Source organism: Atheta coriaria, unplaced genomic scaffold (genome assembly GCF_025399875.1).
Source record: "Atheta coriaria isolate IRGN ID8LTWV9N9 unplaced genomic scaffold, Caltech_Dcor_3.1 hic_scaffold_1_pilon, whole genome shotgun sequence".
Classification (NCBI taxonomy): domain Eukaryota; kingdom Metazoa; phylum Arthropoda; class Insecta; order Coleoptera; family Staphylinidae; genus Dalotia; species Dalotia coriaria.
Window position 1 is genome coordinate 3,944,630 of NW_027045443.1, and position 22,295 is coordinate 3,966,924.

Below are 22,295 nucleotides of genomic sequence, written 5' to 3' on the forward strand. Positions count from 1 at the left end.
AAGCGAAGAAAATCAAATCGCGCCGGAGGGATGGGAGATGCCAACCCTGCCGCAGACCCGCACTGTTTTTATCTTCAAATAAAAACTTATCTTTTTACAGCAAAGGGTGCGAACGGAATTAAATTCAATCCAATCCTGGTTTAAAAACCCAGCGAAATCAATTTGCATATCGCAATATTTCAATGAAACAAGTACTTTGCGTATGCAGACGTGAGAAACAAAACGATTTTTCTAGACTTCCAACCCCTAACAGGTTTTTTCCAGTGCACGTTTTCATTTTTACGTGAACAAAATCTTTCAACGTCTTCAAACTGCGCTAAACTAATCGCAAATTACCAACAAATGTTACGCTGAAACACGCAGCGCCATCTCTTGTCCATATTTTCATTAAAATAACTTTGTTTACGTTCCTGTAACCCTACTTCCTTAGCGACGTAAACAAACCGAATTCTCCGGTAAAACAAAAGTGAAACAAACCGGAAATCATCATGGAAACACCCTCGGAGGTGTCGCATTCCAAGCTGACGATCGTAATCCACCCTGGCTCACTGAATCTACGAATGGGCCGCGCTGCAGACCTCAACCCAATCAATGTTCTTCACGCAATTGCCCGTAAAAGACTTCCGGGCGGCCCAAAACACATCGACCCTTTTCTACCTCCACGAGTAGAACTACAAAACGCGCAGGAAATCGAAGAGGCACGTCTCAGCGTCTCCCACACTCTACAATCCTGCCTACAATCTGATGGCAGGCGACGCTATGCAACACCCCCACAACAAATCGCCGCCTTCAACAGAAGAAGCCAACCTGAAGCCCTCACCACATCACCGGACAAATGGGTGGAGACCAAAGGTGACATCGTTGTAGGCAACGACGTGCTGCGATTAAACCCCGAGGAGGACTTTAATATACACTTCCCTTTTAGGAGAGGTGATCTGAACATCCATGCTGGTCCAGGTGGATCCCTCACAGCAGTGATTGCCAACCTGCAAGCCATCTGGACCCACATCCTTGAAACCCAATTCGCCATCAACCCAAAAGACTATCCGTATTATAAAGTAGTACTAATCATTCCCGACGTATACAATCGGACATATCTCCGAGAATTATCGAATATGCTGCTGTTAAAGATCGGATTCGGGGGTTGTTTCGTTGTGCAGGATCACGTCGCGGCAACCTTTGGGTCCGGGTTGAGTTACGCGTGCGTAGTGGACGTGGGCGACCAGAAAACGTCGGTTTCCTGCGTGGAGGATGGCATTTGTCATCCAAATACACGCGTACGGTTGGATTACGGCGGGGCGGATATCACGCAGACGTTTTTCTGGTTGTTGCAGAAATGCGCGTTTCCGTACAAAGCATGCAGCGAGAAAAATAAATTAGATACGGTATTATTGAGACAACTGAAGGAGCAATTGTGTCATGTGAACTTGGACATTTGCGGCTCGCAAGAGAAGACTTTTACTCTCCAACAACCGGATCAAGTTGTGCAGCATTATACGATTCAAGTGGGCGATGAGTGTATTGTTGCCGCGTTGAGTTTATTTACTCCTGAACTCCTGGGAGTGACGGGGTCCAAACTGGTACACACCCAGAAGCGGAATATGGGTGATCCTGAAGATCCACATGATGAAAATTATCTACGCGATATTCGCCGTAAAGGTAATAAATTCTACATTAGAAAATTTATTTTTTTTAATCAATCTTCATTGTTTTGAAAGGTTTTAAGGATAATTTAGAAATCCAGAATGAAAACGAAGCTTACCTGGAGCAAACGCAAAGTCAACAGAGTAATAACGAAGATGATATTGTCGTGGACGCCATTGATACGGTCCCCACGATGACCGACAAAGATTTCGTTGTGAATCCTGGGCAAATCCTTGGATTGGACCAAGCAGTGTTGCAAAGCATAGATAGGTGTCCCAGTGATGATTTAAAACGCAAGATGTATGGGTGTATCCTCGTCGTGGGCGGCGGGATGAAATTTGCTGGTATTGGTATGTGGTTGCAAAACCGCATCAGTTTGCAGATTCCGTACCACTATCGCGCTGAGCAGCTCGACATCATCACGAATCCACGTGACATGGATCCCGCCATGGTGGCGTGGAAGGGCGCCGCCATTATGTCCTGCCTGGAGACCGCCCAGGAGCTCTGGATCACGCCCGCCGAGTGGGAGAAGATGGGCGTGAAAGTTCTCCGCGAACGTGCACCGTTTACATGGTGATATTTTCTTACAGACATTGTAATTTAACATTCAAAATAAGGTTAGTTTTGTGTACGGCGCGTAATCTCGTCAAAAACAAAAATGAACAAGTTGTACAGAAGTATATTTTTTAACAGAAGCCCCCATTACGTTTTTGTTTTATTTTTTAATCTTTTTAATAATGAAAAATAACCTGTTCAACATTGTATAAAAAAGTACTTTGCTTGTCCTACTACATACATATATTATTCTTTAATTAATTATTGAATTAATTCTTAAACAGAAAGAAACTCCAGAAGTGTCCTCGTGATTCGCGCACCCGCTGCCAGCGGGGCCGGATAAATTCCATGATCAAATGCAACACGTCGCTGCTCGCTCTTCTGGACTCGCGTATCATTTCATAAACAACAAAGCTTCATATATCGCGTACCATCGCATACCGTTTAGTACTAGATTTGGTCCAAATAGTGTGTTTGTTTATATTTTTCGATCATTCTTCATCATCATCATCATCATCCTTATCGGGCGCACCGTTGTTATTAAACCAGCCAGCACATTTCAGTGGCAGTACTCCTCAGTCACCTCAGATTATAAGAACAATAATCCCCTCCTCCTCATCACTCTAGTAAAAAATCTTTTGTGTTAAAATAAATCAAAACATTCTCGACCGTAATTGATTCAGAGTAATCGCGTTGTAATGTCTGCATGTGTATAAAATAAAAATAAAGTAAATATTTTCTCGATTCCTACGCTTGTGCTCCGCGCGTTGCGTTTACTTCACATATCTAATAATTAACAATACAATGATTTCGTCGCTGCTCGCAATCCAACGACTCAGACGCTAATCTAATCAATTCTTTGTCGGTAAAATCAGCGCACGCAGAGTTCTTCTGCGTCTCCTGCTGTCGGATTGCTTATCGTTTTTCACTTCGCTTACAATCGGCTTGAATTACGTATATGAAACCACGCATATATGCATATCGAAAACATTTTCACACTCCACTCGATAGCAATCGAATTGTCACAGGCGTCGATTGCTGCCCAGCGGAGTTTACAAACAGAAAGGTTTCGTCCTCACACGATTAGGATATATTACTATAAACAGTGCATAACAAATGTATAATATAACAAGTTGTAAAGAGACAAATATGTTGAATTTCATTCAAGCCGGTTAAGAATTTCAAACGAAATGTGAAGGAAAACCGGAAGAAAAGTCCGCAAGCTGCTTGCTGCTCATGATGCGCAACATCTCCTCCTCCTCGGCGTTAATCGTTAATTGCTTAATTTAAATGTTACTTCCTATCGTCTAGTTAAATATACGAATATATTTTCTACGCGTCTGATGCAGCAGTGCATCATCAACAGCGCCCTCTGGCCGCCGCATCAAGCGCATCGATTTATATTTAATCTTAGATATTTATACGTTTAGATTGGAAATAGCACCTTATCGATTTCTACTTCTTGTAAATTAAACTCAAAGGTTCGCATTTAGAATCAGCTTGCAATCGTGAAGTAATGCAACTCCCACTCTCCTCATCATTCGAAAATCGCCGCCCCCGAAAACAATTGCTATGCGGGGCGCGTGTGAATAATAAACTTAAGTTTTTCTGTTTTTCTGTTTTGTTTGTTAAAATCAAAACGATCGCAGCGCGGTATATACACTCTCTTTACATGTTCGCGCTCATCGCCATCGACGTCCTCTCGCCGCACTCGTCGTTTGTATAAATATAATATTATCTATGCGCTATTTACAAAAGTGTCATCGTGACGTTGCGACGCGCCGTGCCCGCCGGGCGGGCGGCTAGCTGGCGCGCGCCGGCCCCTCCGCTGCGCTCAACTACAACAGGTCAACACAAGTTTGCGATTGCTGACAGAGACTTGAGAATGCAAGGTACGTGTGGTGCATGGTGTGTGTTGCGTGCGTGGTGGGCGGTTGGTGGGTTGGTTCTAGTCGGGCAATATGGTGATGGTGTCCGGCGACGTCGGCAACACGACTGTACTTACTTGGCTCATCTCACCGTCGGCGTTCGCCACCTGTAGTTGTTGCTGCTGTTGCTGCTGCTGCGGCACTTGGATCTGCACCGGTATGTGTATCGGCGTCTGTGATGACGGCACCTGCAACAAGCCACAGCAAGCAAAGATGTGTAGTATCGCCGACAGAGGGAGACACTTAAAAAAAACTCTAGTAAGTAGTGGGGGGGAAGCTCACCATCAGCTTCCTGTGACTTGGCCGATACTAAACTTTTACCTGTATGGTGACATGTTGGGAGTTCTCCAGAGCTTGTTGCTTCGCAAGCGCTTCCGCCGCCTGCGCCTGTGCTTGCTGCTCCTTCGCGCGCCGCGTGACATGCGACCGCGCATGTTTCCGCAAGTGATCCTTACGGTAGAAACCCTTCCCGCATTCCTGACACACCTCCGTCTTTTGCCCGGAGTGAATGACATAGTGTAGATTCAGATGCTCTTTCCGTTTGAAGCCTTTCGTGCACACGCTGCACACATAGGGCCGTTCGGGATTATGCCCGAGTTTATGACGCTCCAGGTGCTCCTTGCGCTTGAGCCCCGCGCCGCATATGTCGCAGATAAACCGCCGCTCGATCTTGTGCCCGACAAGATGCTGCTCCAACAGCTCCTTCTCCGGATAGGCCATATGACACTCTGGACAACAGAAGAGTGTTGTGCCGTCCAGCGCCGTAGCGATATGCACCTGGCCGGGTTTGGGCTTCTTCGGCTTGGGCGGCTTCTTCTTGTACTTCTTCTTTTTCTTCTTATCATCCTCCTCGACAACTTCCTCCGGTTCCGGCAGTTGTTCCTCAGTCTCCTGCATAACATACTCCTCTGTGTGGATACCATCCTGGTCTACAACCTGGACGGTTTCAATGACGCCGTCTTCGGTGATCTGCTCGCGTTTGATGTCGTTGAACTTGAGGAACTGCGTGAGGCCTTGCGCCTGGATGCGCTGCAGGTACTCCTGCACGCTGGTGGTGGTTTGGATGTAGTTGGCGGGTATTGTCGTCACAGTGGTGCCCTCGATGGTATCCGGCTCTTCTTTCTCCTCCGTCTTAATAATACTAACCGGCGTCATTTGAATATCTTTCTTTGAATCCTCCGTGGAGGCAATGCCTTGCTGCTGCAGCATTTGGATGTCGGCGGGTTGCAATGCAGCGATCACGGTCATGCCGTCGGGAATGTTTTGTCCGTCAACCTAAAACCACACAATTAATCTCCTATCCTGTCACTGGCAAGCGCGCAACACACCTCAAACTTCACTAACTAGATGACAGAATACTAGTAGTCTCTCAGTGCTACAGGCATTAATGAATTCTCAGCAAAATCACAGCCCATCTTGAAACTTCTTTACTTGATACATGCATGAAAAATTACCAGAAAGAGCTACTATTTACTCGTAGTAGATTTGATTAACTTCAGGCATAATTATGATCAGTTAGTTTCATAGTAAATAAAAGTGTTAAAAGTGAAAATTCGAAGCACTTACAATTTGTATACCCTCCTGATTCGAGTTGTAGGCAACCGTTAAAACAGTGGCGCCCTGGCCGAAGGTTTGAATAGGTATCTGCGATATTTGGTACTTGGGCGATGATGAGCTGGTGACCGGCGCCGTCATCGTCGTTATCGGCGGCACCGGATTAACCACCTGGATCTGCACGGTCTGCTGTGGATCGCCGGGCTTGGCGCCCGGCATTGTAATGGGTAGCGTGATGACGGTTTGCGTCGGCTGCTGCTGTTGCTGAGCCGGCGCGAACGACGCCGCATCCAGCGGTCGAATATAGTGGACGCCATTCTCGCCGCCTTGTAGCACACCAACCACTTGTCCATTGGCGGTGGTGACGTTCTGCGTCAGCTTGCCGGAGAATTGCGTCGCCACCGGCACCGCCGAGATCGGCACACCCACCCCAAACGGCGTGAAATTCATATCGGTTTCGCTTATCTGCAATCACGCACAATAAATTAACATTTCAGCCGCAAGGAGAACACATGGCGTAAATTAAATGCAATAAATAATCCAGAATGCAGTACGTATGTAGTACCTGGTTATGCATTAAAATCACTAACGAATCACAGCTGATGGCGGCGCCGAGGGCGCGAACGGCACACGGCCACCTTTTTTGACACTCGCGTCCTTGGGGATACCCCCGAAAATCACGCAGAGGGGATGAAAAGCGCGTGAAGAGTGGAAGAACGCGCGTCGCGAGCGTACATGCCACGGAGTGGTATTGAGCGAGGTAGTGTGGCGCAAGAAGGTAGGTAGCGATTGGAAAGTGGGGCCCCTGATGGTACGCCGCACACCACGTGACCTCCAAACCAGCCGACCGTTGCGGCCATCTACCTGCTCGCTTCCACCGAAGAACGCATACCGCCAGCGGAAGCGAGAGGTGCACAAAGCGCCGCGCGAAGAGAAATCTAACTGTACCGGTGGACGCAGGCGCTGGCAGCGCGATTTGAAGAGAAATCCACGCGAGTAGAAGGACCCATTTACCTACTTTAACCTACTTTCACCTCGCTCGAACGAATCATTTTTACATCTAGCGCGTTAGCAACCTCGAGGATACAGGCCGCGTACGTTCACCGCACATGCATGCACTCGCCGGGAATTGAACCAAGCAGATGTACGTGCATACAAAGATCGGAAAACGAAAGTTTTCGGCGTCGTTTCAGCGGCGCACTTGTTGAATTTTGAATTTGCAGCTCATGGTGCGCAACCGTATACAGTTAGATTGTTATGCAGGGAAGAGAACCACAAACAGGTTCTTTGTTCACGGACGGCATTACCCAATTACCGTTATGATCGACTGCCGCGGCCAGCGCACACCATTTTGTCGGTCGCTGTGTGCCCGAAACAAAACAGAAAGAGAAACAATACCACGGGGGCAATAAACCGACAAATCAAACGACTCGAAAAAACCCTACCGGCCTCAATCACAATTGTCGCTCGAAATGTTTATATACCATGGGTACTCCGTCCGCATCTCTTCTAGCGTGTTTCTAGTCGCTGCTCGACGCGTGCAAGAGTTGCAAGAGCGCGCGAGCGTGGAGGAAGGGTGAATAAACTCTTGCGTACCCGGCGCACGGCGGTTCATCGTGCCCGTACCCACCAAGCAGTCACCAGCAGCGCAATAACGAGAGGCTTGGAAACACGCGGCGCGCACCGAAACGCAGCTGTCCCTCTGTCACGACCATTCAAGCGGGGATACCGACGCATTTAACCGCGCGACGTATCAGAGATGGTTCTACTAGATCCTTCTGGGAATTATAATGCGCGCAATTTGAAAATTTGTAAGCTGATCACGGCCCCCGCAGCGGTTATCAACGTTTTATCGCCGTTTGTATACTGGTTGGAAGTACACAGTGGTATTCCATTGTTGAACCGCACAATTGATAAGCTATTTCCCATGAAATTAGAATTTCATATCGCGCGTAAATATATGTCGTGTCGATATGGTGGAATAATTGCCGAGTTGAAATGCGGCCCTGATTAATCGCTTTCAACGCACACAGGTAATGTTCGCTCGGCGCGTTCGTTCTCCATTGATGCCGACGGAGCGACGGATGGGATGGGAATATAATGCGTAATAACGTACGGCGTTGTATGCAATGTATGCGCAAGTAATAATGCGTTTTTTTTTTTGTCGGAATCGTTGTTCGCGTTGTGCCAGCAGGCGGCGTGCCATGATGTAGCTGATGATGTGGCAAGCAATCAGCGAAGATGGAACAACGGACGAATGCACTAGATCGGTAGCGGTAGCGCGGATGCATGCATGAGTTGGCGACGGCGATTAAATAAAGCCGTGCGGTTAAAACAGACCGCGGCGCCATTGTGCAGGCGGCGGCCGCGGGCGTTTCGCGAGGAGTTGCTCGCGCTCACGTCCCGCACGCCCGACCTTGGGGCGAAACGAGAGCGCGCATCGCTCTCTACCTAGTGGACGGCCGTGGGCGCGACGCGCACCGCCACCGACGGTGACGTCGTGCCCGGTACGTGGTGGAAGGGAAGCGGTGGTCGTGGTGGTGGTTTTTAGGAAGATTGTGGGGATGAATATATCCTACCAGCGTACGCGCGACGAACACCCCTTCCACAATTTCGTCGGCACCAGAGCGACGAAGCTCCCTACCCCAAAACACCCGCGAGCCGCGAAAAGATACGAGAAAACCGTCTGGATCGGACGCGCCGCGCCGCGGCCCTTATCACCTGCGGCACGCGCGCGTTTCTTTGCCACACTCACCTGCTGCGGCGGCGGCGGCGGACGCTGCTCCGTGTGGGTCACGACACTGCTGCACACGCCTCACTGTTGTGAACGATAATGTCGCTGGCGGACGCACAATTGCTTGGGACGCGCACAACGCCAGCGAATGCCTGGATGGTATTCGTTGCCCAAGGTCCGCGCGCTAGGGACTTTCGTGCCGCGCATCGCAGTTGGTTATCCAGCGAGCGCGCGAAATTCGAAACTCGACTCGGTTTTCCATCACGAAACCGACTTCTGTCATTTTCCACGAGATAACTTTACCAATACGCGATAACACGCGCTCAATCACGCTTCCCACAACTGTTTATCGCAAACAATTCTTGCCTATCTTTTGTTTTATAAACAGGCACTGACTCATTTTAAAATCACACTTTTATTTGTCATGCATATAGTTGTGGTGTCATACCAAGTCAATTAGCACTCAGTTAGCGAAAATATTTCTAAATATGCATACATACATCAAATAATCTTGGTAGATCATCAGGTACATCATTTTACACACCAAGTTCAAAAGTTAAATAAGTTCCTCTTGTGATTGTTCATTATTACTTAAAACCCAACTGTAAAATCAATGATTATAAAATTCACTTGCAAAATAAACTCGATAAATATTCACTAGAGTCCAGGCAACTGTTATTGGTTGCTGCGCTCCTGCCTTGCAACATACATCTCATAGAGCAACTTGTTATTATTATAATAATATGGATTCTGACTCTCATTCAGTTCAGGATTGTAGGGAGCTGCGCTCAGCTGATTCCACTCAACACTATGAACAGACAGTGGTGGTGAGTCCGGACAATTCACACCTAATCCCCAGGACTCCGGTGCGGTTTTTTGATGCTCCAAGAGCAGATTTGAGTTGATGTGAAGGTTGTTGATTCGTTTTGACAATGGCATGAATTCAGTCTCATCTTCTAGGCTGTGACGGCCGCGTTTTCTATGAAAATTCATTGTAATTTCATTTACAGAATGAATAAATTTATGATACAGTACCTGTTTGGTGTCATTGTTAATATTTGTGATGATTTTGTCCTCTTAGAACATTTTCTTTAAATGTAGAATGTGTTTACAATTGTTTACAATCGCACACGAGGTTGGTAAACTTGTCGAGACAGATCTTCAGCTTACAGCTGATTAAAACCAGAGATTCGTTTCGACAGGGTGTATTTGATAACACGATGTGATGATTTTCTAGATGACTCGGCCCTAAATAAACCTCTTGCATGGACAAAGCACCCGATGTGCCTGTCGTGCACGTACAACTTTGTAAAGAAGTAGAGAATCGTGCGGAGGATTTGCTGTAAGTCGTAGCAATACAGAAATTTGATTTGGTGACAGCTGCTTGCTGCATACAAAAGCAATTGTTGAAAGTATTGCTTGTAGATGGCGCGACGTACACGACATTCGACTAAAAATATGGCACAGACATTTTTAAAAACGCAATACAATTGTAAAAATATACGTATTATCATTGTTATTAGCTAATATAAAGCACAAGAAGGAATTATTTTCAATAACGTAAGTTATCTTTTCAATAATGTCTAAAAAATAACCCTAAAACTTGTATTTTAGTTATGTTTCCATTACAAAATACGATGTTTGACTGCCCATAAAAATATAAGAGTTACGTGTGGATACAAAATATTAAAAAGGAAAGGGAAAAGAAATAAACACTGGAACTTCACCAATAGCAATAACATTGGCGATTAAGACTTGACCAATCACACATCGTGCATAAAACAATTCCTATCCGAAATATTGCTAACTTTGGCTGATCGATTTGTTTTTGTCATTCAATACCAACACGTGTTGTTATTATTTTGCTAAAACTGCAGAAAACTACAACATACGTATCAAACAACTTAATTCTAAACATAAGTTGCGATTGCCCGCAAATTATTCCATTCGGTGCACTTGAAAACGTGCACATAAATATTAAATCATAATAATTACATTTCGAAGAGTAAATATTAACAAAAATCGGAGTGATATATGAGTAACATGTGTGGCAAGATGAGTAATTAGGCTAAATATGTACTTTTTGAGTTCTTGAAAAGTTTCCCGAGTGGTTTTAACGACTTGAAGAAAACCGCATGCAATGATGTTACAAATTTCATGAAATAAATCTTGTTGCAGATGATTCAAGAAGAATTTCTGCGTGATGGAGAAGGAAAAGAAGAAAATTTCGACAAAAAATTGTGTTATAAGCACAGTTGTTTAAAAACAAAGATGACAATCACATTTGTCTATGTATTGTGTTCTTTTAGTAAACAAATATCAACTTTGACATTGCAGATTCATCAACTTACGTCAATTCCAGCAATATCAATCAATATAAACACGAAATAAATTTATAAACAAAATGCAATAAACATAAAACAAATTAATCATCAATCTGTGCAACAATAATACGTAAATTACGTAAATTATTGAATTTTATGTTTGTTTGTATGTTTTTGCAAAAATGCGAAAGTTTTTCGACTGCAACTGCAAAAAACAGTTTTTCTATGCAAGTGTGACGCGTTTTTAATATCAAAATTCATCAATATACTACAGTCAACTCTCTCAATATCCATACCAAAAAGTCAATATTTACAAAATATACTTAATGTAAAACACATTAATCATATATTTAAGAACCATCAAGATGGAAAATCTGTATAAATAGATTTTTTTAGTATTTATACACACAGCATACTAAAAAATTCAAATTTGACCGCTTGATCTATTTAAACCACCAGGACCGAATTACGAATAAGCCTAAGAGAAGAGAGGAGACCCAAGAGACCTGCGACTGGACTGCTGGAGGACTCTGGCACGACTGAGCACCGTAGTTGGGTTGTAAACGAAAAAAAACACAAAATAAAGCACCGTAGTCACTGCGCGCTGCCCTTTTATACCTGCGGGTGACCCGCAAAAAGTGGTGGGGGTAAGTCGCTGCTATGTGATTAGTCGCAACAAGAAGCAAAAGAAGGGGAAAGGGTATACTCAGCTTTCCTGCTCTTATGCCGTAAATTTGATGAGTCACAGCGTCTTAATAACGAATAAGTTTTACCCTAAATCAAATTAATTTACAATTTCATTATATTATATTATTTCTAAAGAATTCGATTCCAAAGAAGTTTTCACATAAAAAATTCAAATTTCCACTAATTAATTATTTATTTCATTCATTCCACGATGATATTTTCAGTGAAACTAGTCCAGACTGAATAATAAATACTAATTATGGCCCCGAACGCAAAGAAAACGAAGAAAATTACCTGACGCACGCTCGCCAAGCATAAATAATAACAGCCAAAGCAGTATGATTACAAATTTACAAATTACTAATCCAAGCAATGCATCGGCACGCGCTTTAAATAACTAAGCACACAGTAAATGCATGTTTTTTTCTGTTTCCTACAATAAAGTCGACTGTTTGTACTTTTGCGATCAAATAATAAGCAACTCGGGTTGCAAGCGCAGTGCTTCAGGGTTTATTAAATATTTGCGCGCCTGACATGCCACACGCTGCACTCAAATGTGAAATTAAATTACCAACCAAAGTAAGAGGTGCGTCGTAGACGTAGACGCAGACTGCGGGAAAACGCAGTTTTCCTTGGGCGCCGAAAAACTGCACGCAAGAAAACATTAGAATATTAGCATTGCGTCGTCATATTTGCTCGCCGTTGTTGCCGGGGAGGTGATAAATTATATCAAACATAAACATAACATTGTGCATTACATACACCACGGAATATATTCACAAATCTCGAAATTTTTCGTATTTTCAAGTCGTTGAAGCGCATCGATCAGTTTCATAACTGTATTTCATCAGTTTGTTGTTGTTGCTACTTGCGGCTAACAAATGACCGAAATATAACATCACGTCATGTTCTATCTAATCCGAAAATTGATTAAAAACAACAATGACAAGTGTGGGTCAAAAGTACTTCGTGTGTGTGGATGCATTGCACTTCATCACACAACCTGAGCGGCGAGGTCAATGTTAAGGCGGTAAAGCGAGCCGCCACCGCATGATAGATGATATTGTTATGATTGTTTTGACAGGGGGCGATAAACGCCCGCTAGTAATCGGCGAATTGTAGCGTGATATTGCCTCATCGCGCTGGAGCCCGGTAATTGATACGTTCGACGTCACTTCAGTGGCGCAAACGCCGAGATGACGCAAGGTGGATGTGGCTGATTTTGTTCATTTAATCAGCGCTGGAATTATGCACTCGTGTAGTAAATCGCGCGTAAACGCTTTCGATTTTGTTTGGGGGCTTCAAACGGTGGCAATTGTGTGCAAGACATAAACAAAAACAATTGATACAGTAAACAAAACATCAAAAGAGTCGAAAATGTTTTAAAATTTTTAAATTTTTACAAAAAAATATGTTTTTGTTCATAAAATTAATAGAAAAAACCGAATGAAAACTTTTTTCGGCTGAAATTGCTGCAATTTTTATCAGAATCTGTATTTTTTACATTTTCAGTGAATTTTTCCGAATGTAGATCTTGATTTTAACAAAAATTCGTTGCAAATTATTTGTTTTTTCGTACATTTACTGAAAAATGTATTTATTTGTCCCAAAAAAACTTTAAAAACTCAAAATTATAACAAAATTTGATTTAATTTTCTTAAAAATGTATATTTTTAACCGACATCAATATTTTGCAATTAAATTCGATAATCAAACTACGATTAATGTAATATTTAGCAAATTGTAAATATTTTGGAAAATTTAAGTAAATGAGTCTTTGATTTTAACAATAACCCAAGTAAAATGAATGTAAAAATTGGTTTAATAAAAATTTCCGACTGATTTACAAGTGTAACTTAAATATTTCCTAAAAAAAGATTAAGTTTTCCCAAAAATCCTTCAAAAACCCTAAATTATATTAAAATTTAATTTACTTTCCCCAAAAATGTTAAAAAATTAAAATTTCTTCTTATTCAACTTGTGTATTATGATAATAAATAAACCTAAAAAAATTTGAATCAATTCTGATCAGTAGTTTCGGAGTTATCAGCAAAAGATGCTGTGAGTAAATTGCAATTTCTCAAATCAGCGATTTAAGCAATCTAATTCACTCAGCTTATGTAGCAAAATCTGTTAAGATCTCAGTCAATATTTACACTCAAATATTTGTCCTACTCTTATCAGAAAAAGTTTGAAAAGAATTTTGTATGCGCTTGTCGTCAGTCACAGTATTCTATACGTGAGTTGCAAGTAATATCGTAATTCAATCTGCTTCAGATATTTTTTTTAATTGTGTTGCATTTTATTAACATTCTTCAATAATGCAAGGTAAGTAATTAAATTTTCTAGTAAATTTGACCCAGGAGTAGAAGTTTCAATAAAATCTACGATAGTTAATGTTAGTTTTTCCCGGAAAATTGCATTTTTTTTGCATTTCTTAAGCAAAAAATAATCAAATTAATCAATTTCAATATGCGGTGTTTCAACTCTTTAAAAATGCCACTAAAGTATAACAAATGAACTAAAATTAATTATTTAAGTTATAAAAAGGAGATAATTAACTATATTAATGATTAGTGAATTTAAAAGCAACAAAATAGCTTCTAGTAAGTTAAAAATCGTCTGCTGAATGAAAGCAACTTCAATTTTTGCCTTTTTTCCACTCTCCAGTAAAATTGCGCTTCTTTCCCTTCGCGATATCTTAATAAAAACTAAGACGTAGAAATATCAGTCCTAAATTTGTAACTACTAAACTTGACATGATTATTTAATGCGTGTGTTACGCATGTAGAAGAACTCTGATTACCATGCGACTTCTGGTTGATTGTTTGTTTGTCGGGTGCGAAATTGAATCGAATCAAAGCGCGGCGCGGTGAAACGCGAGCCGCGACGCGTGTAATTACGCGCGATGCGGCATTATCATTACCAAGCCAAAAAACACACCACGCGCCGCGCGCGACTGCGATTGGTTGGCGGACAGGGGGATAGACCGACGACGTCGCGTATAAAAGCCCATCGCGATGCGTCTCGCCGCTAATCTAGTTCGCAAACGCGAAGTTTTAAAAAACTACAATAGTTTGCAAGTCTGCGATTAGAAAACTACGCGAAAATCACAAGAAAAACTTTTCAAATTTCAAGCCAAACCGTTCAAAAACATGCCGTACGAGTTCATCACCGGTTACACCAACGGTTTCGACGATGTGCACTTCGTGGACCTGCGAAGTGACACCATCTCCAAGCCAACACAAGCAATGCGCGATTCCATGTACACCGCACAGGTGGGCGACTCCGTCTACGGTGAAGATCCCAGCGTCAACGAGTTGGAGCGCCGCTCCGCCGAGCTGGTTGGCAAAGAGGACGCCGTCTTCGTACCATCGGGTACCATGGCCAACCTGCTTGCCAGTGAGTAGTCTTTTCTTTATATGGACCCAGACAGCCTCGGTTAAGGAGAGATATTGCGCTTCTTTGAATCCTTTGAATCTAGATCAACGCGCAGTTCAATGAACCAGATGCGATGCGTTAATGAGTTTTAAAAGCGTTTTGGCAGCGAATTAACGCGCGAAATTAAGTAACACGCGTGTGATATACGTATATAATTAAAATTTTGGCAAAGTTTCGCAATAAATCGCACGCGAAACGCATCAAAACTACGTCAAAGTGTAGAGGATCAGCAAAAATAACCGAAACACGCGATGTGCTCAAATGTCACAACAAAAGATTCGTTTTTCACCAATTTCATAATACATGGACGCAAGTTTCAAGTTTGCGCGTGTTTGCAGCTGGCGCGACCCGAACATCCTTGAAGAGTTACCAAAATGTGTGCATATTACACTGCAAATGATGCTGCGATCTATCACCTGATGTCGACGCTCGTATTTTGGCACCAAATCAATTTATGATTAGTATTTTCATCTAAAATAAACAGAAAAATATGAGTTTTTCGTTAAGAATCATGTTATGTCAACAAATATTGACTGGTTTTCTAAAAACTTAATTTTTCCAGTTATGGTGCACTGCCAGAAGCGTGGCAGTGAAATAATTTGCGGAAATCGCGGCCACACATTCCGATTTGAGCAAGGTACGCATAAATATTGACAATAAACAAATCACAAAACTATTCACAACAAACATGGTGTTTGTCGCTATAGGAGGCCCGTCATTCATCGCAGGAGTCTCACAAAACTGCCTGACAAACCTGGATGATGGCACCTTCGATCTAAAAGAGATGCAGGAGCGTATTCGGTCGATCGGCGACATCCATGAGCCGATTACGTCGCTCATCATCATCGAAAACACGCACAACATGTGCGGCGGGCGGGTAATAACAATCAACATTGATTCATTGGCTTTTGACGGTGGCGGACCGCGGTAATAGAGCACATCCTCTAATCAACCGTGTCTCTGGTGATTGTAGGTACTGCCCTTGGAATGGATCGACGAACTGGCGACGATCGCCAAGCGTCACAACCTGCCTGTGCACATGGACGGCGCACGATTGATGAACGCCGCCGTCGCCAGCAAGACGCCACCGGCACGTATCTGCCGTGATGTTGATTCTGTGTGCTTTTGTTTGAGCAAGGGTCTTGCCGCCCCCGTGGGGTCAGTCCTCGCTGGCAGTCAACAATTCTGCACGCTGTGAGTATATATTAATAATTAATAATAAAAAGTAGCACATTAGATTAGATTAGATGTGAATTTCGGTTAGTTGCCAATTGAGTAATGTGACTGATAACAATACAACAGATCGGCATCTTTTATCATCAGCGATTTGACATTTTGACCGTGTGATAAGCACGGGTCAATGCATATCAACACATTAATTATAATTATTAACAAATTATTGCATGTTTCAGCGCGCGGCGTTATCGCAAAGCACTTGGGGGTGGAATGCGTCAGTGTGGCTTCCTGGCAGCTGCTGGGATTGTTGCAATTCAGAATTTGGAACGTCTTCAGCTTGACCACGATAAAACTATGCGCATTGCCAAAGGTAAACATATAAAAAACCTAAAATTTTCAATGAAAACCATAACTTATGTTCACAGCTATTAATAATATGAATTCGGACTTGGTGCGAGTCGACCTCAAGTCAGTACAGACCAATATTCTGATGGTGCACGTCGATGAAAGACGCGTCAACGCGCAAGAGTTCCTCCAGCGTCTCGCGGACGTCAAGGAAACAGACACGTATCGCGTGAGCATCAAAGCAGCAAGTCGTGACGCGGGCTGCTGCCGTTTCGTCATGTACTGGGAGATCACCGACGAAGACGTTGAAATGGTCATTCGTAAACTAGAGCTGACTATTCTTGAGTTCCACGCGCGCAGCAAGCTCGTCCAGATCATCGACCAGCAGTGATTGTCTACAATCACGTCGGTTTCTAAAGTATTACAAGTTATTTTTTAATGTTATGTACTATTTACAATTAACGCGAATTTATTATATATTTTGTTGATTCCTTTGAGAATAATGATGTTGCGGACGATGTGCTTTGAGATGCTATTGTATTATAACTTTAAATATAAAACAAAACAAAAATATTGCTTGTTTTTGTAAATATTTCGCGCGTGTTGAGTGAATCACTAGAATAAAATATATATTGATAAATATATCGACAAGTATATGTAAAACACGCAAACTTCCGGTGTGTTTGCACCAACAGGGAACAACAGGTAGGAGAACAGGATGCCTAATACGCAGCCGGATCCATTTCTCGATTTATTGATTAATCTTCTTCACTCGAGTAGTAGATATAATAGACCTACAATAAAAAAACGAATCAATGTAGCGACAGTGTGGCGTTTAGCGCTTAACCGTATTGTTATAGGGATAAAGCGTCTGGAAGGCGGACGCATCGCCCACCTCGTCCTCGGATTCCGTCTCTCCGTCCGACTCGAAAGTATTATCCGGAATGTCGTACAAGCGAATCATCGGCTTGTTGGGATCCTTCATGATCAAGTATTTCCCGTCCTTTTGCTTCATGACAATATCAACAATACAACGCAGGATACCCCAGGCATTGTCCATATTCAGCGTGATCTGCGTCGCGAATTCATGCGGCTTGTACTGCTGCGTGCCTAAAATGACATGCTTGCTGTTGTCGCGCACGTGCGATCGCGATACATATCCGAACTTGATCTGGTCGCTGCCGGCAAGCAGTGCCTGAATGGTCCACTTGGCCAACTTGCACGCGTTGTTGCGCAGTTCGTTTGCAAGCACAGCACCACGCTGCGAGTCGAGCTTCTGACGCCACTCGACGCCGTTCGCCAGCTTCGAGTCCCATTCGTTGAGCGCCTTGATGGTGAGATACTGCAGCTCACCGTTGGGGGATTGCACGACGGCGTCGTGCTCACAGCGAGCTACGAGGACGATGCCGTTGCCAAGATCCCACTTGCGGTAGCGATACGCCACGCTGGCGACTTCACCTTCTTCGTCTTCGGTCTTGAAGGGGTTCGGTTGGTCGAACTTGTAGCGCGGCTCCTTCTCGCCACTGCGGAGTACCTGTTGAGAGAAGTTATGGTTGATAAAAGTGGCTTCCAGGGCCAAGTTGCGTGGGGAGTTCAGAGAGTTGCCGTCGTCTTGCGGGGGCTCCACGGATGTCTCGTTCACGGTCAGAAGATCAAACTCGGTGTTGTCACGTTTATCCAAGAACAGTTTATCACCTGGTTACACAAATTCCAGTTAAAATCATAAAAAAAAACAAGTATTTTAACATTAAAATGAATAAATGGGACTCAAATAGAGATGTGAAAGTAGTTTTTATGCATGCATTGACAATATTTTGACGATTTGACTAAAAAACATTCACTTATTGACTTTTATATGACTTATTTTCTTATATTACAAACAAAATCAGTTCAATGGAGTCCCAAAAAGGTTAAAAATGTTAATAAAAACGACAACATACCAATCTTTTCAATGACAATATCCCAAGAGTAGTTGGAACGCGTGCAACACATAATTGTTGCCAGAATAGCGTCCGTTGCGTAAACATTGCCTTCACTTTTCGACAGTTTACGGATGATAGGATCATCAGTAGTAGTAACCTAAGTTTAAAATACAAACAATTAATGAAATCTTTGCTTACATATCTTTGCATTAAGCACACAAGCAGATCTAAACTTACTGTATGGAAAATCCTGTTTACACTCTGCAATGATTTCTCATTCTTGACGTTGACGCGATCGTACGTCTTGTCATAATACTCAAGTTCACCACAATTGACAATATCCTCGCCATCCTTGATGTTAGGCAGCGACAACTTGCCGAGCCGCGGAAAGTCCATTTCCTCGATGGTAACCCAATCGGGTTTCACCGTCACGGAGGCATCGCGGATCTTAATCTGCGGTCGACCCTGGCCCCACTTCTTATTCATCCCTTTGCGATCTTTGTCGCGATTCTTCACGCCCTTGCCCAGCTGTTGCATGACGTGGCTGGAGTTGCTACCACCACGACCGCCACGGCCACGCATGTTCTTCTGGTTCTGGCGGAAACGTCCGCGTTGGTACGGCGGCTTCTGCACGCGGGTCGTGTCCACCAGATGGAAGGTACTTTCATCTTCATCATGGTAATATGCATAGTGGCTGCCGGAGCCGAATTGCGATGCATATTTACCTGGTTATGCACAAGTAATCAGTTAATATATGTGTTGAAAGAGTAGTAGAAGTAAATACTTACTAGCATACTTCTTATCCTGGAAGGCGGCGCCGGTCCAGTCGCTGATTTTGCCTAGGCGATCGCCCTTGCTGAATGGCTGGTACGGCATGTCACGAAACTGGTCGGGCATCTCGCATGGGCCCCATCCCATCGGATTGTCTTGGATGATCGGTGCGGTGAAGCTCGGAGGCTTCACAGCGGTCGTGCCGTTTTCGGCGAGCGTCATATTCAGAACAGAATCGTCTGAAAATATGAAAACACAAGCAACGCGTCTTGCTCTGCCGGAGAACACGCAGCAAGTAACAAGCGGAAATTACCCTCCATCTTTGCGCAGAAATCCACTCCGTAGCGTAATGTTGCGTCAATGCACTGGATTCAAAAACTGTGACTCGCTGATTTCGTTTTATGTGTAAAAAACGATAAAATTTAGAAAATATAGTTCGCACAAGACGTGATGCTTGTAGAAGGTAGTAAAAACTGAAAACAATTATCTGTCAAACAAATAATTTACCTATTTGATCATTATTTCTTTACGGTGTATGTTGGGTTGCCTATCGTGTACCACCGTCAGCAACACAGGTCAGTGACCGGCACGCGTAACTTTTGAAAAACTAACGCATATCGTGTTCAATGCCGGTGCGGAGTGGTTTAAATGGTAAGAATTCAACATTGTTTAAATTGTTAAAGTTGATAAAAAACGGTTAGAAAAGCGCTGTAAGTTTGATTAACAGACAGGCGTAGTTTATGATAGTCCGCAAAGTTAGCCGCCCATGTGTTACGCGTTATAATTTCGGGTGGAAATACGAGTGCCCCCAAATCACCAAACACGCCCGTACCCTCTTTGATAGTTTTATAGTTATGTGCCGACGAACGGGTTTATTGAGTATTTTATGTCGTCAGCAGAATGCCAGCTTCCGGTATAGCGTAAATCATACATAACAACGCCGCCGCCTCCGGGCAGCAAACGGCCGAAAACCGAAAGGAAACGTCGAACATGTGCGTGGTAGGTTCGCGCGCGCGGCATACACGCTCGGTGACACTTTTACGGCGTGCCGTTTTGTTCGGCCAATTGATGTCCAACCCTTAACTTTACAACATTCATTCTCGCCGAAGAAAAAACACTCTACGTACGGACATCGCGACATCAAAACAAAACACGAACGCTCACTCTAATTGAATTGGAATTAAAAAACGCAAAATTTCAAATTTTATAGGTTAGAGTGTTGCGGAAGTAAAGGGTCACTAGTCAAGAATGGCGGCGGAAGCGCATGGCGGATAGCGGTCGTTAACTGGCTGTAATTTTCAATTTCGCACAAACTAACCACTTTCCATGCTAATTGCCATCAAGCGAAGGGCGAGCGCGCCCGGAAAAGGTGCAACTTCGCTAAGTTGCTTATTGTTCTTACGCTTTCTTTGCGTAATGTGCTTTCTTGCGCGCCGCGGCGGCCGGCCGAAAAGTTTCATTGCTTTTTGCGCATTCGCCCGTGTAAAAGTTGTAGTGAATTTTAATTATCATCCGACGCTGTGGGGTGATATCTTCGAGGGTGTCAGTTTCGCGCCGCTACGAAATCACAAAGTTTCAAAGTTCGCCGCCAGCGCCCGATTCAAAACAACTATGAATTATTTATCTGTTTTCTTCCTGCGTCAATGTGCTTTGTTGTGCATTTTCTTCTTCTTATTTTTTTCTTTCTTTGCCGTTCATGAACGCTGCGAGCAAAATAGGGGTGTGTTTTATAGTCGGCTGGTCGACGACATTGATGCCTTCAATTATAGCCGGTGGGACAGTCGCACGTGTGTCAGCTGTTTTATTATTTTACGACAAGATTGATTCACGACGCGTTTTCGAAAATTATCCACCCCCTCAAGTCGCGCTGGCGGATTTTTTGGCGGCGCGTTACATGCGCGACAATAAATAAACTATAAATCCCGAGCAGCGTCATAAAGCGCGCGGAGAATATGAGCCCCAGGAATCGCGGGAATCGAAGGAAAAGTAAAATAAATCTCGCGCGTTTGAAATAAGGAATTGATCACTCAAGTGTCACCGGCGGCACGAAAGCGCGAGCGAAGCGTTTCCGGCGCGTCGCAATCGCGCACATTTTAATGCTTTTATTTTCCCACCCTCGGCACGCAACGAGACGAGACTATTCCGCCGTCTTCCGTTCGATAATAAAACTGCCATTCGATATCGCATTTTTCATCCCGGGCGCTCATCCCAGCCACTCTGCAAATCCCATTTGTCACAAGCGCGCGATCTTAATTAACCCGCCTTTTGTAAAATATTAATATTCGCGTGCGCGAGCGAAAATAAATGAAACACAACACGCGTCCGAAGCGAAGGGGAAAAAAGAAAGGACGCTGGTTCGGGTGATTCGGCGATCTGGGCGCAACGTAACGAATTGTGCGAGTTGTGACGTCGTAAAAAGCGGCGTAAACCTTCGTGACAAGAAAGCGCCATAAATGCGAAATCTTAACTATAGATAAGAATTCGGCGCTGCGCGGCGCTCCGGCGTGCGATGCGTTTGTTTTAGGAGCATCGGGGACGGTCCTGAAGTGCTGCAGACACTGTCACATTGTCGGCGGGAAGACAATGAGGTTCTTCCTCTTGCGACGGCTGTAAAAATCCCCGGCGAGCCGCGTCTGCCTTGCGAGCGCTTTTTTTACAAGTCTATCGAGAGGGCGAAAATGTTGCTGCGACTGAGTGCTTCGGTTTTAATCAAACCCGCGCGAAAATGCGCAAAATTATAGCGTTGGTCAAGAATGCCAAACACTTACCCCCGAACAAAAAAACGAAAAATTTCATTATTCATTCAAGTTATCAGCTTGTAATTTTCAATTTAGTAATCTCAAGTATTACTCCACTCAAAAATCCACAAAAAGAGTAGAAAATCGCGCGTCAAAATTACCAATTACGAGTTTGAACCCCCGGGGGCATAATTGCGAATCATAATTCACAACTAAGTAATGCGTAATTGAATCACTCGCGAGCGTGGCAGCGACGGAGGCGGCCGCTACAAGTAATAATTGATTAACTGGCTAATAGAGTTTTGGATTTTATTGGCGATCTGCCGTCCTCGGATATAAAACGATCGTAAAGCGTCTAATAAAAGTGAGGTCGCGGGATATGCACGTACCTACCGCGCGCGCATTTCCATTCGCAGCGGCGGCGGCGGCGGCTTTTCGGCGGCACCGCACCATATATTACATGTGTACGCGGCATC

At 43.8% G+C, this 22,295-nt stretch overlaps 5 protein-coding genes across 7 annotated transcripts; 2 read left to right on the plus strand and 3 right to left on the minus strand.

Annotated features, from left to right (window-relative positions):
• The first annotated feature begins 83 nt into the window (after positions 1-83).
• On the plus strand, positions 84-2,339 carry Arp8 (Actin-related protein 8). Its single transcript, XM_065300114.1, has 2 exons — positions 84-1,659; positions 1,719-2,339. The coding sequence occupies exons 1-2, from the start codon at positions 489-491 to the stop codon at positions 2,219-2,221; spliced, it is 1,674 nt and encodes a 557-aa protein (XP_065156186.1). The 5' UTR covers positions 84-488; the 3' UTR covers positions 2,222-2,339.
• A 7-nt stretch (positions 2,340-2,346) lies between these two features.
• Positions 2,347-8,585, minus strand: LOC135790134 (zinc finger protein with KRAB and SCAN domains 7-like). Of its 3 annotated transcripts, XM_065300308.1 has the most exons (5): positions 6,247-7,512; positions 5,694-6,146; positions 4,443-5,402; positions 4,205-4,315; positions 2,347-4,037 (listed from the first exon to the last, which is right to left on the minus strand). In XM_065300308.1, exons 1-5 carry the CDS (start codon positions 6,256-6,258, stop codon positions 4,002-4,004), a joined length of 1,572 nt encoding a protein of 523 aa, XP_065156380.1. In that variant the 5' UTR covers positions 6,259-7,512; the 3' UTR covers positions 2,347-4,001. The 3 variants fall into 3 exon arrangements, with proteins under 3 accessions (XP_065156380.1, XP_065156465.1, XP_065156300.1); XM_065300393.1 differs by lacking the exon at positions 6,247-7,512 and adding an exon at positions 8,437-8,585 and having other exon boundaries at positions 2,347-4,315; XM_065300228.1 differs by having other exon boundaries at positions 2,347-4,315.
• A 386-nt stretch (positions 8,586-8,971) lies between these two features.
• Positions 8,972-9,464, minus strand: LOC135793696 (uncharacterized). The gene is made up of 3 exons (XM_065304763.1): positions 9,451-9,464; positions 9,125-9,394; positions 8,972-9,017 (listed from the first exon to the last, which is right to left on the minus strand). The coding sequence occupies exons 1-3, from the start codon at positions 9,462-9,464 to the stop codon at positions 8,972-8,974; spliced, it is 330 nt and encodes a 109-aa protein (XP_065160835.1).
• Positions 9,465-14,450: 4,986 nt separating this feature from the next.
• Positions 14,451-16,959, plus strand: LOC135804103 (uncharacterized). The gene is made up of 6 exons (XM_065317863.1): positions 14,451-14,828; positions 15,430-15,504; positions 15,575-15,744; positions 15,841-16,061; positions 16,280-16,413; positions 16,469-16,959. The coding sequence occupies exons 1-6, from the start codon at positions 14,582-14,584 to the stop codon at positions 16,777-16,779; spliced, it is 1,158 nt and encodes a 385-aa protein (XP_065173935.1). The 5' UTR covers positions 14,451-14,581; the 3' UTR covers positions 16,780-16,959.
• A 167-nt stretch (positions 16,960-17,126) lies between these two features.
• On the minus strand, positions 17,127-19,388 carry eIF3d1 (eukaryotic translation initiation factor 3 subunit d1). The gene is made up of 4 exons (XM_065317850.1): positions 19,099-19,388; positions 18,548-19,035; positions 18,329-18,467; positions 17,127-18,083 (listed from the first exon to the last, which is right to left on the minus strand). The coding sequence occupies exons 1-4, from the start codon at positions 19,301-19,303 to the stop codon at positions 17,224-17,226; spliced, it is 1,692 nt and encodes a 563-aa protein (XP_065173922.1). The 5' UTR covers positions 19,304-19,388; the 3' UTR covers positions 17,127-17,223.
• Between the last annotated feature and the right edge of the window lie 2,907 nt (positions 19,389-22,295).